The following is an 18,132-nucleotide window of genomic DNA, read 5'->3' as shown; positions in this document are numbered from 1 at the left end:
AAAGAAGCTACGACTTTTCGTTAGAATTATAATTAACGTTCTTAAAAAGTCCCTTTTGCAGATACCAAGGCGATCAGAAAATCGGAAAAAAATCATTTGAAATGTGTTTTTCTGACAATGTACGCACACAAATACCCCCAAAATCGGCCTTAAATGCAGTTTAATCTTATCAAAATATATGTAAGGTGTGTTTATTATTAATGTACTGAATCACAAATCCGACAAGCTTTCATTTAAACCATTAATTTACAACTGAAATTTCCATTAGAAATAAAAAAATTAGCATGGGTGTACTGAAAATTCGACATTTTTTGAAAATGACCCATATCTTGTTTGAAAACCCTAAATTTAAACACGTAGACAGAGAAAGGGGGAAATATAACAAAAACATTTATGTAAGTTAACCTGACCGATAGCCATTTTCCGATTATTCGTCGTCGGTCGGATAATCGGTTACACGCCATTATTCCGACAGCCCATTAGTCCGACAGCTCATTAATCCGACAACCCATTGTTCCGACAGCCCATTGCTCCGACAACCCATTAGTCCGACAACCCAATAGTCCGACAGCCCATTAATCCGACAGCCCATTAATCCGACAACCCGTTTGTGCGACACTTTAGAAAAAAAATATTAGGCGGTTTCAGTGTAAAAACGTCCGTCTAAGGGTCTATTCCATAACGTCACGGCCGACACTCGGCTAACCGAGAGATTGGTCGGTTAATCTATATTGAGTATGCGGCTATATCGGCGGTTGGTCTGTTAATCGGGTTGGCTAAAGTCTGTTAATCAGGTGTTATCGAGAAAATCATTGAAAGTTCAGCATGTTTCATTGTATAACTTTTTAAATATATTTTTATCATAAAAAATATTCATGTCTAACAAAACAATTCAATGTACTGAATCCAGTGGTGTAATTATTATTTTTCTAGCTTCAATGTACGATCTATAAAATGAAAAGGCGGGTTACTCATCAATAAACTTATACACATTTTACACACACAAACTGTACACAAAATGACACGTTGGTTGAATTTACGTGCATGCAATATTTTGAACATCGAGAAAAGACAGGCATTATGTTTGTTAACCATAATGAAATCATTGTGTGAAAAATCTTCACAAAAATCTGTATTTTGGTGACATAAATCAATCTTTATTTAAAACCTGGTCTGTTAATGGGTCGGATGTATAAAACCCAGACTGTTAATTGGTCTGTTAAGAGTTATGAATGGCAATAAAAGTATAATTTTATTGCTATATGGGGTGTTATCGGATCAAATGGGTAGGCTCAAGCCGAGCGGCTAAAATATACGGAAACAACACATGAGCAATAAAACATAAAATATACGGAAACAACACATGAACAATGAACAATTTAAACAATGGAAATTGAAAATTGATAAAAACGGTTTCAAAAAGTGTAATATTAAAGTAATATTAATTTCATCCAAGAATGGTCGCATATGTCATGTGGATTCTGTTTAATTGTCATGATTGACACCAATTTGTCATCTACATTGGTAACCAGTATATAGATCAGAGATAAACATCGTAATGTAACTAAACATCAGTAAGTAAAATATATTGGGATGCTATAATATAAAAAATAGAGAAAGAATAATGAGTAAAATAAATAAAAGGTAAAAGGAAAAAAAGTCACGGAGGAAACGTGACATAACAATTTAAAGAACACAGAAATAAACCCCCCCCCCCCCCCCCCCAATCCGAACCCTCATGGTATACACGATAATCTGGATGGAGTAACAGAATATAGAATAATAGATAAGGACAGTAGAGAGTGATGCATTGCTAAAAAAGAGAGAAAAAATAATAATTGTTTAAGAAACATCCCTGGGTGTTGAAACAGTAACAAATTTCGATGTACTCTAATTGGTGACAAATGCTAGAAGTTTACATGCGGACAACTGCCGTTCTCCTCTACACTTATGAAGAAAGGAACTTAACGGAATAAAATGTATTAAAACTCAAGATGACCAAATGTAGTTGCATTCGCTCATTTCCATTTACTACTTGAGAATGATTTGTAAACAACATATGATTAAGTAATAGAAATAAAGAACCAATCGGACGATGCTTACGAATTAGGGTTAAACGTCCAGTAACAAATATCATGTGCATATGAGAATGACAACACGTTATATGTACCCTGTGTTGTATTAGAAAGACACTTTCAGTCGGATTTGAGAACGTGCTACTTTAAACAGACACAAAAATTGAGGCTGATTGAAAACGTTAATAATAAATTCATGCGTATTCCAGCGGCCAATTACATATCACACTATACTGAAGTGACACATCCTTCAATAAAATGCAAAGAAAGTCAAAATAAAAATGCTCTTACTTGTAAATCACAACCGAAATGAATGACGGGCGGACATTTTTTATATAAAACTTAATGAACAATTGAAATCAAGATATTTGAGGTTTGCGTTATTTCGCAAAGGTTTGCGTTATAACGCAAAGGTTTGCGTTACAACGCAAAGGTCTGCGTTTTATCGCAAAGGTTTGCATTATAACGCAAAAGGTTTGCGTTGTAACGCAAATATAGGACGAAAAATTTAAAAAAAAATGTGTTGCGCCAATTCGCTTCCGTGGGATACTGTTGCACCGTATTATCATTTTTTTTTTACTCAGGAACATCTCATTCTTCACTTTTTCTATAGGAAAATATAAAAGTAGCAAAAATAACTGTGGCTAAATTACTCTTAACTGACACAATTTCAATTGTCCAACCCATTAACAGACTTTATTCCCATAATTTTCACTAAAACGTGGTAATATTCACTTTTTATTACAATTATGAAATATTTACCAATGTAAATTTATGTTTTAGAACCAAAGTACTATTTTGTGTCCTTTAAATGATATCTAAAATTGTTTGTTCCGACTTTTATTAAAAAAAATGCTATGCGTATAAGCATAAATACTACATACTTGCGCGACGCCTTTTGATTTTACTGAAAACTGCGTAGACTATGAAATGTTTTTACAAGTGGAAAATGTTCTATGATAGATATCATTTTGTCAGACAGTTTTCTTTTTTTGATTTGGTTCTTATAATATGCCAAAAATCTTTATATTTAATAGAGTTTAACATTAAATTGTGCGTTTTACTCTTAACAGACGTATAACCAACCCGATTAACAGACCAATCTCCCATATAGCCGCATACTCAATATAGATTAACCGACCAATCTCTCGGTTAGCCGAGTGTCGGCCGTGAACGTATGAATACAGAAATCTTCCGTGTATGTTTTTACCATTGTTAATGTACAGAATTATTTTCTTATGGATTAACTTCAAACTCCGTATATATACGGAAATATGATGCAAAGGTTCCTTGCTAACTTAAATACAGACAATTGGCAATCATACCACCTCTTCTTATTTGAATGTGAAGAATTGGAATTAGTTATAGAGTGTTTTTTATAGTTTGTTCTTATATATGTTATATTTGTACTATATCACAACTGCATATGCCAGTCCAGGTTTGGGAGGGTTGGCTCCTTTAGACATGTTTAACCCCGACACATTCTGTATGTGCCTGTCCCAAGTTATGAACCTGTAGATAAGTGGTAGTCTTTGATCCATGTATGTCATATTTGTTTTACGGAAGTTGTTTTTAAAAAGTCTATGATAGTCTAGCATATGTCGCGGCATTTTTAACGGACTATAAGGTATGGATTTTTCTCATTGATTAAGGCAGTATGGTTTCCTATATATCCTACATCAACTTCAGTTAAACTTTGGTGGATAGTTGCCTCAATGGCAAGCAATTACAACATCTCCTCATTTTTATATTTCACAAGAACAAACAAATGACAATAAAATTAGTAAAACCAACATATTATATGTATTGACCTTCAATTTGAATCTTTTTCTGTCGCGATTGTTTTTAACCAATTATATAAAATGAAGAAGAACCTCATTGTGATACATTAAGAGTTCAAGTTTTGTATGGTCCGAAATGTCCCTATAGCTCGAAATAACACGCTATAATATCCTACATCTTCGTTTTCTGCAGCATAAAACAGGAATATCAAGGCGTTGGTCAATCATATGTTTCTCAGGTGGGGTGGGGCACACATATTCTAGAGTTTACTTTTTCCCAATAAAATTACAAAACAAAACAAAGTTCAAGTAATGATTTTCGATTTTACTGAAATTGCGCAACAGTGTAAATCATTGCATTCCAGTACTGGTCAATGTTTCTGTTGCCAGCTCTGTATGTGGCCTGCAATCGATCAATTCTAGCCTGTAAACGTCTATATTTAAGCCTCCGGGTAGGCGGATTGTCACCGCGATTACTTGCCTGTATACCAAGAACCGATCTGCGTTCTTCTTTTTTCACTTTTTTTTTTATGAAATACCAAATATTGGGGTGTTTCCTCCCAACGGTTGTATTCCACCTGTGGTTAAAACCTGAAAAGAAGAATAAAAACGACGTTGTGTTAATAAACCTGAAACCATGGCACCAAGTATCCGGCAAAAATAGGGTACTCCGATCGTAAGATAAATGTAGTTTTCATATTACAATGTACATGTTACACGTTTAACAAGTATAGATAATTAAATGAAAATGGGCAATAACCATACAGCACACGATTGTCTTCTGCTCAGTGAATCCGCGCGTAATATGATTGCACTATCTAGTAACAAAACGCGACCGTTTATAAACGTGCTCCACACGTTTCTTAATCGCAAACTTATTGGTCAATGATTATTTTATGATTTTCATATTAGGAAATACGTTTATTTGATTGGCTGAGATAGCTTCCGGTAGTGGATCCGGACGTTATTAGAATTTAATCAAGTTTTAGCTTTCTAAAAAGCTATGGACTGCTTCGCCCTACACTAATTTAAGGTTATATATGTGCATGTGGTTGCTAAATTGGTATTGGCAATGTGGTATTTTTAGATTTTGATTGATATAAAATGGATGTACTTTAAGAGTGTGCGTTATACACCCATGCTTTTAAAAAACAATTCTTGTTAAAAATTAAAACAATTGTAAATTTAGACACGACTTATAAGGTGAGCTTTTCTGGAGGTGTGCCTATATTGTCAAAAATTATGAAATACAGATAATAATGCACATTTACCTCAAATCACGTGTGATAGAAGTGGAGAAATCAAATTCCTTATCTTCAATCGTAAATAAATCTTTAAAGTTGTTTTAAAGGGGCTACGATGACAAGATAAAAACTGATAATGATGTTCTGACGGATAGACGGATTGGTCAAAAACAGTTTACCCTTCGGACCGAAACAAAAGTTGGGTTTGATATAAGGATGTTATTATGTGTTTAAAATTACAGAGTTAATTGTCTGTTACTTTGTCAACGTAATTTTATTTTCCACTTACCCTCAACGTGATTATTGGTTCGATTGTCCATATCCCTGTTGAACACATTCCATGTTGCCGGTTGGAACTGACCATTGAGATAATTGCGCTCCAAATAGAGCAGGAGATCTCTCAAACCATGATATCTCCTGCATAGGTTTCTGGTTTCTACATCTTGCACAAACAAATGAAAATTCTGTCGCACAACTGCTACAGGGAGGTACGCTATGGCCATCAGCTTGCGAATGCACCTTTTTAGTCCTGCACTTCTGTTGTAAGAGCGTCTTAGTCCCTCTTTTTGTACACGCCTCCAGACACTTTTACAAAAATGAAAAAAGCAGCCCATGATACGAGAATTTGGAAAGTCTGTATGAGCAGCAGTCATTATAGCGGTTTCGAAATCAGATATTATATTGGTAGGGGTAAGCTGGTTATTTGTTAGACGGGAGTATCGCCTCTTCAGATGTCCCAAAATTTGGCGATAATTAGCCACATTTCTGTCAGTCATCAAGGCAAATACAAGAGGTATAACTCTGTCCCTATAAAATCCATGGATGGTTAGAAATTGCTTGTAAGGAGCTGGTGTAGATTTAAATGTTGCATCAATATAGATGTCGTTGCATTGACCCAAACAACGGAGTGCTTGTGTCGTGAAAAAAACATCAATGCCCCATCCATTATCCAATTTACTGAGAAAACGGTTCCCATCTAGCGTAACGCGCCAGCGTCCACGAATTTCGACGTCATTTATTGATGCTGGTATCTCAGGCATGTATCTTCTTCTTGTTCGGTCAAGAGAAGATCTTACACTGTCATACGTAGGGATATTGTCCCTCTCTGATGGAGGGATCTGATGGGCTATATCGTCATATGCCTCTCGAACTGTAAGGGAAGGGTTATCCGCCACCGCAGCCGTCATTTGTCGTCTTATATTGGAACTCAGAATTAAATCTTGGTCCTCTGGATGATCATGTTATAATCTTACAGGTCCATATAGGTCCATATAACGTATTTACTGAGTGAACACTCCTACATTTGTATATTACATATGTAGATCATATTGTAAGTTTGAAAACGATATTGACTCGATGTTACTATTTTTGGAAATGATATTGACGATATTTACAGAGTATATCAATATCGAGGATAAACTTCAAATTTGATTATATATTGGCTAACAATCTGATTCCTATATAATAAGATTTAAAAAGCGTTTTGGTATATTTAGTTTTAAATGGTTAAGGTGGTATGGTTGTCTTTCGCCAATTATTGTAAATAACAAAGAATCTAAGGTGCAGATTTTCAATTAAATGATCAAAATTTGAGGAGAAATGTCGATAAATAATGTAAGTTTTCATTCAAAAGAATGGCAAAATAAGATTTAAACTTATAAACATTAATATATTTACGTGCATAGATTATTTTTGATTGACTTTTAATACTTTTAGATTGACACTTTAAGGGGAGGTAACTTAAAAAAAAGAGTTTTCTGAAAGATTCAAGATGAAATTTTACCAGTTCTTATTTTAACCATTTTAATCGGAAAAATACGGTAACACTATCTTTTCTTTTGATATTCTGACAGCAGTTTGTAAAAGCTATCTTTTCGTATTTTATTTTACAAGTATATATTTCAGTTTAGCTTCTACATGTTCTTATCACATAATGATTTTTTCCCTGTATAATCCATATAAAATTTGTCATTGTGCCACGACCTGTAGCCTTAGTAAATACTCAGTGACCTATCAGTTTTATTCTATTTTTGAACATATCACAATCTATACTACGTTTTGGCAAAATATGAAAAAGTTATATCATTTTAAGTTAATTCTCCAATACCACCTTAAACTAGAGTATTTTTTTTAAAAGGACTTCAAATGAAGTGGAAGGAACCAACTTGTTATTGGTATGCGCATGTTTTATCGACGGTTAAAACGTCGAATTCAATGATTGATACATGTACGTAAAGGGTATGCGAACTCTGGCGATTATAATATTTCTGGGCACTTTATATGAGTTTGTCAATCGATATTTTAGATAATCGGACTAAGGTGTTCAGACTTTACACCAAAAGTTTGGAAGTATAGATATATTGGTTGATTTGTTAAGTTAAAATGGATAACACTCACATGAAGTACATCTATATTTGGTTCCTCCTCATCAAAATTGATCAAATTTGTTCTAAGTGGGGCTCTGCATGCAGGACGCCAGCATCTCCAATGTACTTTATCGAGTCTGGTTTTGTTTTTTTGGTACTTAAAACCATTGTAAATCAAAATGTGTCCCCCTCTTCTTCCGCGAGTTACATATGCCATCCTTCAGTTGGGATAACTTGGAGGAAATGCCACGAGGAGGACGAATTTCGCACGATTTTAATGATTGAAGCTGATTGGATGATCTTGGTGAAGATGCAATGCATCGTACCATTGATTGCTTTTTTTAAGAAGTCACATGTTCTATGCCCAAGAACATTTCTAAGATTTCCATCAATTGGTCGTTGCCATCTAATTTGCATAATCGGAGGATCACTGCATACAATCTATTTCAGGAAAATTAAAGGGGCTCTTGATTTTCTAATAGAAATACAACCCTGAAACTTCCAGAGGATTCCGAATTACAAACTACAACATAGTCATGAATATTGTTTGAAACTTTCGCAAAGATGGTGAAGGACCTAATAAAAGCAATCGAGAACACATCAAAATCTTTTATATTTTACTTGTGTTTGTACTGTTTTTTTCAAACCACATTGTTGTCTGATATATCTTACTATCTCACTTAGTCATGACCCTCTTCTACACGGGACTTCTTGCTATCCCTGTTGTACATGTGATTGTTTGCGTGTAACTTGTTGTGCGTCCGCAACTTTTTAGAATATCGGCTGCCATTTTATTCATTTACGTTTGTTTTTATAATTGCACCCCAAGCATTGAAAAAAGTTTTAATTCTCAAACATTTTCAAACCGCCCTGCCCCTGTTCCAACTACTTCATCATGTTTATGATAAAATTGAATTGTTTAATTGGTTCGTGATACAAAATCAGTTCCACTTCATAATACATGTAAATCAAGTGTCATGTCGTATGTGTGATTGACCGTTATGATAATTGCACGTGTACTGTCTCTATATTTCGCGGGTACATGGTACCCGAACAATTCATCAAACACAAGGTATGTGTCTTTGGAGGAGCCAGCGTTGCTTATTTTTACGGTTGAAAGTGCTGCGACCAAAGATGGCAACTCAGATCAAGCTGATATGTGTTTGGTAAACATGGTAAATGGTGGCGGAACTCCAGTCCGTTGATTCAAAAGTGAGGAAATCGAAGATATGATAACAAAAATCGTGTCAATCAACAGAAATAAAAACAAACCATGGACTAGAACAGCTGATAAGGACAATGGAACCCCGCGCCGAAAATTTAATAAAATTGAAATTCCCGGACTCTTCAAACAAGAAACAGAGAATGTGTCCATGGGGGCACATGTGATGCCCCTGATTGCCTACCTCATACAGTTATAAAGGGGCATAACTGAAGAACGATACAATTGACACTACCCAATGTGTACTTGGTCAGAGTTTTGTGCTAATAAGTAATGCTTTTATATTTCATAGAATTTAGTTGAGATAAATTTACTCCAGTTAGAGAACGAAAACGAAAAATGTAGCATTTTTTTTTATTTGATAAGGGGCATAACTCTAGAACGAACACAGAGGCCGAAAACAAATTAAACTTGATATGTGTTGTGTGGTAATTAGCATTGTGTATAATTTCATAACATTTGGTGAAGACAAACTAAAGTTGGAGGACTGAAGCCAACCTTTGGACGGACGAACGGACGGACACGAGTAAAACTTTTGAGGAATTAAACTGAAGGGTAACGAGGGTAAAGATTTACAATAGGCATGTGTATTAACCAAAGGCACTGATACATATATCCTGTAAGAGAAAAATTAAACGAATCTAAACGGACAACCACCAATATTATCGAGGACGGAATTGCTCTTTTAAAGTATAATTAATCGACACAACTATTACCGATGCATTGTCGGAATAATGAGTTGTCGGAGTATTGGGCTGTCGGAGTATTGGGCTGTCGGAATAATGGGCTGTCGGAATAATGGGCTGTCGGAGTATTGGGCTGTCGGAGTAATGGGCTGTCGGAGTAATGGGATGTCGGAATAATGGTTGTCGGACTAATGGGATGTCACCTCCTCGCAAATGGTGTCAAGGGAGAGCATTTGCGAGTATCGAGGATGTTGTTGAGGTAACATTTGAAGAAACATTTTAAACTTAGATGAAACAACAACCCATTAACACAAAAAAAAAACCCTTTAAAAATGACATATAGAGGTCACCAAACAGTGTTCAACAAATTAACCTGTTTTTATATGACCGCAAAAATTGAAAATATTTTGGTTGTATATTGGTATCACGTTGGCGTCCGAATACTTTTAGTTTTCACACTCTAACTTTAGTAAAAGTGAATAGAAATCTATGTAATTTTAACAAAAGGTTTATGACCACAAAAGGAAGGTTGGGATTGATTTTGGGACTTTTGGTCCCAACATTTTAGGAATTACGGGCCAAAAAGGGCCCAAATAAGCATTTTCTTGGTTTTCGCACTATAACTTTAGTTTAAGTAAATAGAAATCTATGAAATTTTGACACAAGGTTTATGACCACAAAAGGAAGGTTGGGATTGATTTTGGGAGTTTTGGTCCCAACAGTTTAGGAATTAGGGGCCAAAAAGGGGCCCAAATAAGCATTATTCTTGGTTTTCGCACCATAACTTTAGTATAAGTAAATAGAAATCTATGAAATTTAAACACAAGGTTTATGACCATGAAAGGAAGGTTGGATTTGATTTTTGGAGTTTTGGTCCCAACAGTTTAGGAATAAGGGGCCCAAAGGGTCCAAAATTGAACTTTGTTTGATTTCATCAAAAATTGAATAATTGGGGTTCTTTGATATGCCGAATCTAACTGTATATGCATCTTAATTTTTGGTCCCGTTTTCAAATTGATCTACATTAAGGTCCAAAGGGTCCAAAATTAAACTTAGTTTGATTTTAACAAAAATTGAATCGTTGGGGTTCTTTGATATGCTGAATCTAGAAGTGTACTTAGATTTTTGATTATTGGCCGAGTTTTCAAGTTGGTCCAAATCGGGGTCCAAAATTAAACTTTGTTTGATATCATCATCCTTGATTTTTGATTTTCATCCTTCACTTTGTAACGTCAAGTGTTTCTAATAGTCACAGATACTGAAAATAATAGGTCAACTCATAGTATATAAGGCAAATGCAAGATTAATCGACTAAGATATTACAATAAACATAGGTCACATAGGTCTGACAGGATTCAGCTGATATACCTGTATATATAAGAGGATAACGAAATCAAATGTCTGTATTTTAATTAGATTGTATTTTTGATAAATGTTTTATAGTGTTAAGATTCTGCTATATCTGTAGAGAACATTCCAATTTAATCTGAAAGAAAAAAAAAAATTGTAAATGCTGTGGATAGTTTGTCAGCTCCGGAAGTTATAGAAACATACACTTTAAAAGAGAATATCGAAAACAAAATGTCTTTATAAAAAAAATATTATACATATATATTAAGCAAAAACGACATGCAAATAAAAATTGAGATCGGCAAATAAGTTAAAAACTCATATTATAATATATTGGAGCCGGCGAATTACCGCAAGGAGACTATTTTGCCGGAGCAGGAAAATAGCCACTGCCTTCAGTAACCATTTGTTATATATATCTGTATGTTGAATACGGCAAAGTCCGACCGTGTTCCTGGAGAGCGAACATTTTCAAAATATAAGTTAAAGTACATGAAGTAGGGGTCAAATGTTGGAAGATTTTTATGGACAGATAGTTGAAAAAGCTCAGACAGATTAAAAAAAAAGAAGGAGCATGAAATTCTCTCTCAGTTTATCAAGGGTTTACCGGAACAGCTTTCGTTTTTTATTAGGGCTGGTACACAAACAGACAGTGCTATAGTGCATTGTCCGCTATCTAACGGCCGGGGGTCATAGGGCACGCTCCATCGGGCGTTCATCCATAGGTGCCAGAAAAAGGAGTCCCCTCAGTGTCGCCAACGTGAAGAAATAAACTGCTTATTATTTCACTGATACTGAAGACTGCGAATTTTCTGATGAAAATTTAACTAGTTTCAAATCTCAATTTATTCACCATAAGTAAAATGATGTAATTTGAAAGCTCTTCGTTTGATTTATATGTTTACTTGTCTTTAGTCCCCCAAATCTAAGTCAGGTATATTACACATTCATCATTCACAGTGCTAGGCTTCGTTCATTGCATTACAGGCACTTGTCTCAGAATTATTTTCCTATATATACCTTAATATATTAAGTTATAACGGGAGGGCAAATTCTGAGACAAGTGCCTGTGCATTTGCATGCATCATATTTGATTTAAAATATACAAGTGAGGACATTTATAAACTCATTTCGATCTTTATCATTTTTATCGCTTTTTGGAAAAATAGCTTCAACAACCCATACCGTAATGACTATGACTCTGAACATACATGTGTGCATATAGACTGTGATGACAGTGGTGTCTGTGTTTTTTTCAGGGGGTAATATGTTGGCGAGGGCTCAACCCTCCCTACAACAAATTTGACCGATGATAATGTCATGTTGAAGAGGACTTCAATTATCAAATCCTCAACATGTTCAAACAAAAGCTAATAAACAGTCTCAGACCGATATACTCATGAGCAGATAAGAAATTACTGAATATAACATCTAAACCAATTACAACTCATACAACTCTTACCCCTCCCCACCCGCACTTTTTTCAAAAAATGAAATGATCGTCTCCTATTCAGTACAAGTCATGGAAAATAAGTGAAGCTTTTTTATTCATTATGTTATACAGGGCATGGGCCAGAACATTTTGTGTTCGCTCAGTTTGACTTTCACCATCATAACTATGACAGACAATAATACAATTTGTTTATCCATTCCATTAATCCCAGTACCTCTCCTGATCTAGTAAAATTTTGCAGATCGAAGACGTTTAATATTGTTATACACCAAATCGATTTAAATGTAGGTGTATATATAGTATTCAGGTATTTAAAATAAACAGTGTATAATATTATCGTGTGGTTATGTGTGAAGATAAACAGATACAGAACTACACCGTCCATTACGGATTTAAAAGGTAAGGAATTTACTGAACGGTTTATACCCATCTAGCTAGTACAGGGGCGGATTTAGGGGGGCCAGGGGGCCCGGGCCCTCCCTGTTCTGGGAAAAATTTGGTTGATTATATAGGGAATCACTGAACCATGACCGGAGCGGGCCCCCTCTTAGGCAGTCAGTGGGCCCCCACTTATGGAAACTTCTGGATCCGCCACTGTAATACAGCTATATTTTGAAACAATATTTAAAATTGTCTGATTCAGAAACTATATCTGGTTTTAGAAACCTAAATTTAAACATGTAGTAAGAGCTAGCTAGAAGAAGGAAGTATAACAAATACATATGTATTTTTATCTTATCCAATCCTCAACATTGAGCAAATTTACAGATCTAACATTGTTGGGTTGATGTTTAGACGAGTTGTTACACATCTGTTGTAGAGTTGTCACTGACTCAGACGTACTTATAAATATAGTAATTATTTTCTGTGACTGTATATTACATTAATTTGTGGGATCCTTTACTATAGATAATTTAGCTGATCTGTAACAATAACATCTTCATGCCTTATATATCATGTACCGTAGTACGCCGCTAGATTAAAAACTGACGAGGAAAGGTAACACACGGCCAGTGAAAGCTGTTTTTTTGAGAGCCCAGGTGGTCGTGTGGTCAGGCGATTTGGTGTCACGATATCACTGTAGCATGGCTTCGAATCCCGGCAAGGGAAGAACCAAAAATTTGCGAAAGCAAATTTACAGATCTAACATTGTTGGGTTCATGTTTAGACGAGTTGTATATACATTATGTACACAGCCATGTATCACCATCATTAATGGCGATCCGATGGATACATCTCAGGCGCGTAGCAACCCGTACGCAAAAACGCAGTTGCGTACACATCGAAAATTTCACAAAAATAAAAATATGGTAAATCTATATATAGTAAGAATAAAACTAAAATAATGAAGTTAATAAAAATAAATATACAAATATGTTAATGATCACTTTGAAGCTATATTCCGTTCCGAAAACAAGTCTTCTCTTTTCATTTACGAAACCAGCATCGAATTCTGTTGCTGATGCAAACAATTTAAAATGGCTGAGTCCTCCGGGTGTCAAAACACAATTGGCACGTCTTCTATGCCTCCTTACCCTGACATTGAAGATTCCAAAATCACTGACGAAATAAAATATGACATTCTTAAGAGACCATGGACATCGATTCATTCTTATGAATTTCCTGTGAGGTATGTATAAGTCTTAAACAGTCAAGTCCAACTTAAGTTTAACGGTCGGGGGTTGGTAAAGGGTAATTTTCGTGCAACTGTATTCACCTTGTTTTTTATTTGACGTTCAACGTGTTTTCACTTTTTTTTAATTTTAGTGCAAGACGGGTGCCTCTTTCGTTCAACAAGTAACATGTAACTTGTTCCCAAATTTAAATAAAAGTGAGTATTTTCCATGCTTTCAGTTTTAAAGTTTTTGTTAATAAAAAAACTTTTTTTTTCGCGAAGTACTGATCCACCATCCCATCTCCACCCTTTACCACCATTTTTAACCTTTACTAACTAGCAAATTTTTAGAATTTTATCTTAAATTTGATTTACTATTGTTGAAGAAGAAAAAAATTGATTTGATTTTGTTATACCCTGCCTACGATAATAGATGGGCATTGTGCTTTCTGGTCTGTGCATCCGACTGTCTGTCTGTTGGTACGTCCGTCGCCGACTAGGTATAATTTTTTGGTCACTCAGGGTAACGTTGTAGTCACATAATCTTGAAACTTCGTACATGTGCCTTATAAGAGGGTTCATCTAAATTGTATGCTAAATGAGGGGTTTTAAATTATCTCTTTGGCGGACTGTTTCTTTTGAAATAAAATTTGCATAAAATACAGAGAAAATTGATATTTTTTTCTAGAGTGATTTCGAATTCTACTAGAAGAGCAAAGGCCAAATGGTTTCTGAAGCACACGTGGATGAAATATTCAAAAACCACGGATAGTGTCTACTGTGCACCGTGTAGGTTCTTTGGTCCAAAAAGTGGAACGTCTAAGGAGAAGACTTTCGGTGTCAATCATGTAACCGACTGGAGCAACATAACAAAACTTATACAGCGTCACATATCAATGAAAAGTCACGAAACTTCTTTGTCAGCTGCAGATGACTTCCTCGATGTTATGGAAGGTAAATCTAAGAGTGTTACTCGACAGATCTCAAGCCATTATGATAAAATTGTTACCAGGAATCGTCAAATTCTTGAAATAATCATAGAAACAATCATATTTTGTGGTCAACAAAATATTGCCTTACGTGGACACGAAGAAGATAAGGGCAATTTTATGGCTCTACTGTAGTATCGAAGCAAAGACAATGACCTCCTACGGGAACACTTGGTAGCACATAAACTTGACAATATTCAGTCAACTAATAAAACAACTTATCTTTCTCCAGAAATACAAAATGAAATAATTGAGATATGTGGGGAAATTATTAGTAATGATATAGTCAAAACTTGCAATGCAGCCCCATGTTTTGGATTCATGGCAGACGAGGCTACAGATGTTGCCACGATAGAACAGATGGCGCTATGTCTGCGCTTTTATGATCCGAGCGAATTACGAATTCGAGAAGAGTTTATTGGTTTTTTACAGAATGTAAAGCAACCACAGGAGAGTCTCTGACAGAGTCTTTTCTAGAGAACCTAAGAGCTAAAGGTGTTATTGTAAATAAAATGCGTGGTCAGGGCTATGACGGTGCTGCCAATATGGCCGGAAAATATAGAGGCGTACAGGCAAGAATTAAAGAAGTGGTACCTGGAGCAGTCTATACTCATTGTAAAGCACACAATCTTAATCTTTCAATCATCCACGCTTGTAAGGAGCCGTTAATCAGGAACGTGATGAATACCCTTCAGGAAATAGCATTCATGTTTGACTACTCCGCTAAGAAGCTTGGCATTTTCAAGGAGCATCTTGCTAATGACAACACAGCAAAAGACAATATGGAAGAACGCCAAAAGCTGAAAACGCTATGTGAAACACGCTGGGCTGCAAGATCAAATCCGCCTTTTCAACAGCACATGCAGCTTTGGGAGAATTATCTTTACAACATGGTGATTCGAAGGCAGGTCCATATCAAGCTGCTATCGAAAAGTTTGACTTTATAATTACCCTTGTTGCTTCAGAACACGTTCTATCAGCACTTGTTGCATTGTCATGTCTCTTACAGAAAAAAGGATGTGACCTCTTTGTTGCTGCTGACGAATCCAAGGTTGTTGTCAGGCAGCTAAATGACGAGAGAAACGACCCAGAAGTTTGGAACTCCTTGTACGATTCTGCAGTTGAACTTGCCGCAACTGTCAATACTGATCCGTCAATGCCCAGAAACCGTGGTGCCCAACGTAATAGGCCCAATGCACCAGCGCAAACCCCTTCTGAATACTGGAAACTGAACATGTATCTACCTTTCGTCGATCATTTGATAGCAGAGCTGAATACAAGACTTCTGACAGCAGAGCCGCGTTATGTCGCACAAAAGTTAATCCCAAAAAACATTGACCAACTTACTTTAGCTGTTGGGGACATAATCTTTAATGAATATGCAGATGATGCCCATGTTACAAAAGACGAATTTCGATCTGAAATTCGGAGGTGGTTAGCAAAATGGACTGGAGATTTTGATAACATCCCTAACAACTTACAGGAAACATTAAATGTTATAAACAAGGATTTATACCCGGGAATCTTTCAGATACTTAATGTATTTGCATGTATGCCGGTCTCGACGGCAACGGCAGAACGGTCATTTAGTACCATCAGAAGAGTGAAGACCTACTTGAGAAATACAATGAAAACGAATCGTTTATCTGGACTCGGTCTTTTGAACATATACCGAGAAAAACAAATTAAAGCAGACACGGTTTTGGACATCTTTAGTAGAAAAAAAGAAAGGAAATGGGCATTGATTTTTCAGAATTAACTTTGAGAGAAAAAAAAAGTTGAAAAACACTGCTTGTTCACTCATAGAATAAAACATAAAGATATGTGATTCGAATTTTTATTTATGCATTTTCTCAATAAAAGAATACCATTTAAGTTGCACAGTGTTGGCTTAGAAATTAGTTTGTTTTCTAATGTAAAGTGGGTTCAGCATGATTAGGTAACAAATAAAATATACCTAATTAAGCCATTTTAACCCACTACACATAAGAAAAAAAAATTGTTAAGCCAACAGTACGTTTTTTTCTTTCTCTGGTTATTTATTTCCAAAGTTGACTTGTTTCTCATGAAAGTAAGATTTCTGTGAGGTCATTTTAAGTCCTCGGAAATTGCGAGAATGCAGGATTTTGCACCATTTACCCCAGAGCTTCTGGGGGACTTGAGCGGCCCCCAGACCCCCGGCCGTATGACTTCCTTCTCCGGCATTGCGTACACATCAAAATTGCATAGCTACGCCCCTGCATCTGTTGTAGAGTTGTCACTGACTCAGACGTACTTATAAATATAATTATTTGCTGTGACTGTATATTACATTAATTTGTAGGATCCTTTACTATAGATAATTTAGCTGATCTGTAACAATAACATCTTCATGCCTTATATATCATGTACTGTACGTAGTACGCCGCTAGATTAAAAACTGACGAGGAAAGGTAACACACGGCCAGCAGAAGCTGTTTTTTTTAGAGCCTAGGTGGTCGTGTGGTCTAGCGGGACGGCTGCAGTGCAGGCGATTTGGTGTCACGATATCACAGTAGCATGGGTTCGAATCCCGGCGAGGGAAGAACCAAAAATTTGCGAAAGCAAATTTACAGATCTAACATTGTTGGGTTGATGTTTAGACGAGTTGTATATAATATAACGTAACGGTACCCAAATTGCAACGAGTACCCAAATTGCACCTATGTAGCAAAAATAGCAGCGAAATTTTCTTAAAAAAATGTCCTAGAGACTAAACAATTTGTGATTTTATGATTATTATTTTTTATACTGTGCATGTCTTTCAAAATATGTAAAAATATTTAGATATACACAAATATTCACACTATTTATCAACAGATGAAGTGTTTACTGAAAAAGCCAAATGTACCGAAACGTCGCCATGCGACGTCATCAAAACGGGGTGTTGCTAAACGGCGGAAACGGAAAACGGAACGGAATACGGTACGGAAACGGAAAACGGAAACAGAATGAATTAACATCTTTTCCTATTGGTTATTTTATCAACATAGATATGTTTTATATAGTTTTACACATTTCATTAGAGTAAAAACCAGAGGAATGAATTTAAAATAAAAGATTTTAAAGCATAAAGTATTGAAATAATTACCAGAAGATGATGAGACTATGCTATTGAAATATGTGATAAAGTCATGTGTACGTCGTTCATTGCCTTGAAACAAGATTAGTGCTGTTCTGCATTGGTGATTTTCGTGGGATGTATCTTTTCTTATATAATGGAAAGAAAACGTAAAAGAAACCTAATAGGACAATGGTGTATGGACAAAAATCGATATGGAAACCAGGGAACTAGAATAGAAACTTGTATATATATTATACTTTAATTTTATG

At 35.6% G+C, this 18,132-nt stretch overlaps 2 protein-coding genes across 3 annotated transcripts in view; both read left to right on the top strand.

Moving 5' to 3' along the window:
• The window catches only part of LOC139482411 (uncharacterized), a 29,355-nt gene that overhangs the window by 2,140 nt on the left and 9,083 nt on the right, over positions 1-18,132 (top strand). Inside the window, exon 1 of one of the 2 annotated variants that reach the window (XM_071266315.1) lies at positions 12,480-12,576. The exons of the other annotated variant lie outside the window; for it this stretch is intronic. The gene's annotated coding sequence lies outside the window, so the exon portion shown is untranslated. Of the gene's footprint in view, positions 1-12,479; positions 12,577-18,132 lie in introns of those variants that run through there. 2 annotated transcript variants of the gene reach the window in all.
• On the top strand, positions 13,656-16,540 carry LOC139483463 (52 kDa repressor of the inhibitor of the protein kinase-like). The gene is made up of 4 exons (XM_071267483.1): positions 13,656-13,807; positions 14,481-14,746; positions 15,214-15,396; positions 15,639-16,540. Exons 1-4 carry the CDS (start codon positions 13,656-13,658, stop codon positions 16,538-16,540), a joined length of 1,503 nt encoding a protein of 500 aa, XP_071123584.1.

This window comes from Mytilus edulis, chromosome 7, assembly GCF_963676685.1.
Source record: "Mytilus edulis chromosome 7, xbMytEdul2.2, whole genome shotgun sequence".
Taxonomy (NCBI): domain Eukaryota; kingdom Metazoa; phylum Mollusca; class Bivalvia; order Mytilida; family Mytilidae; genus Mytilus; species Mytilus edulis.
The sequence above is the reverse complement of the archived record's forward strand: the minus strand, read 5'-3'. Positions and strand labels throughout refer to the sequence as shown.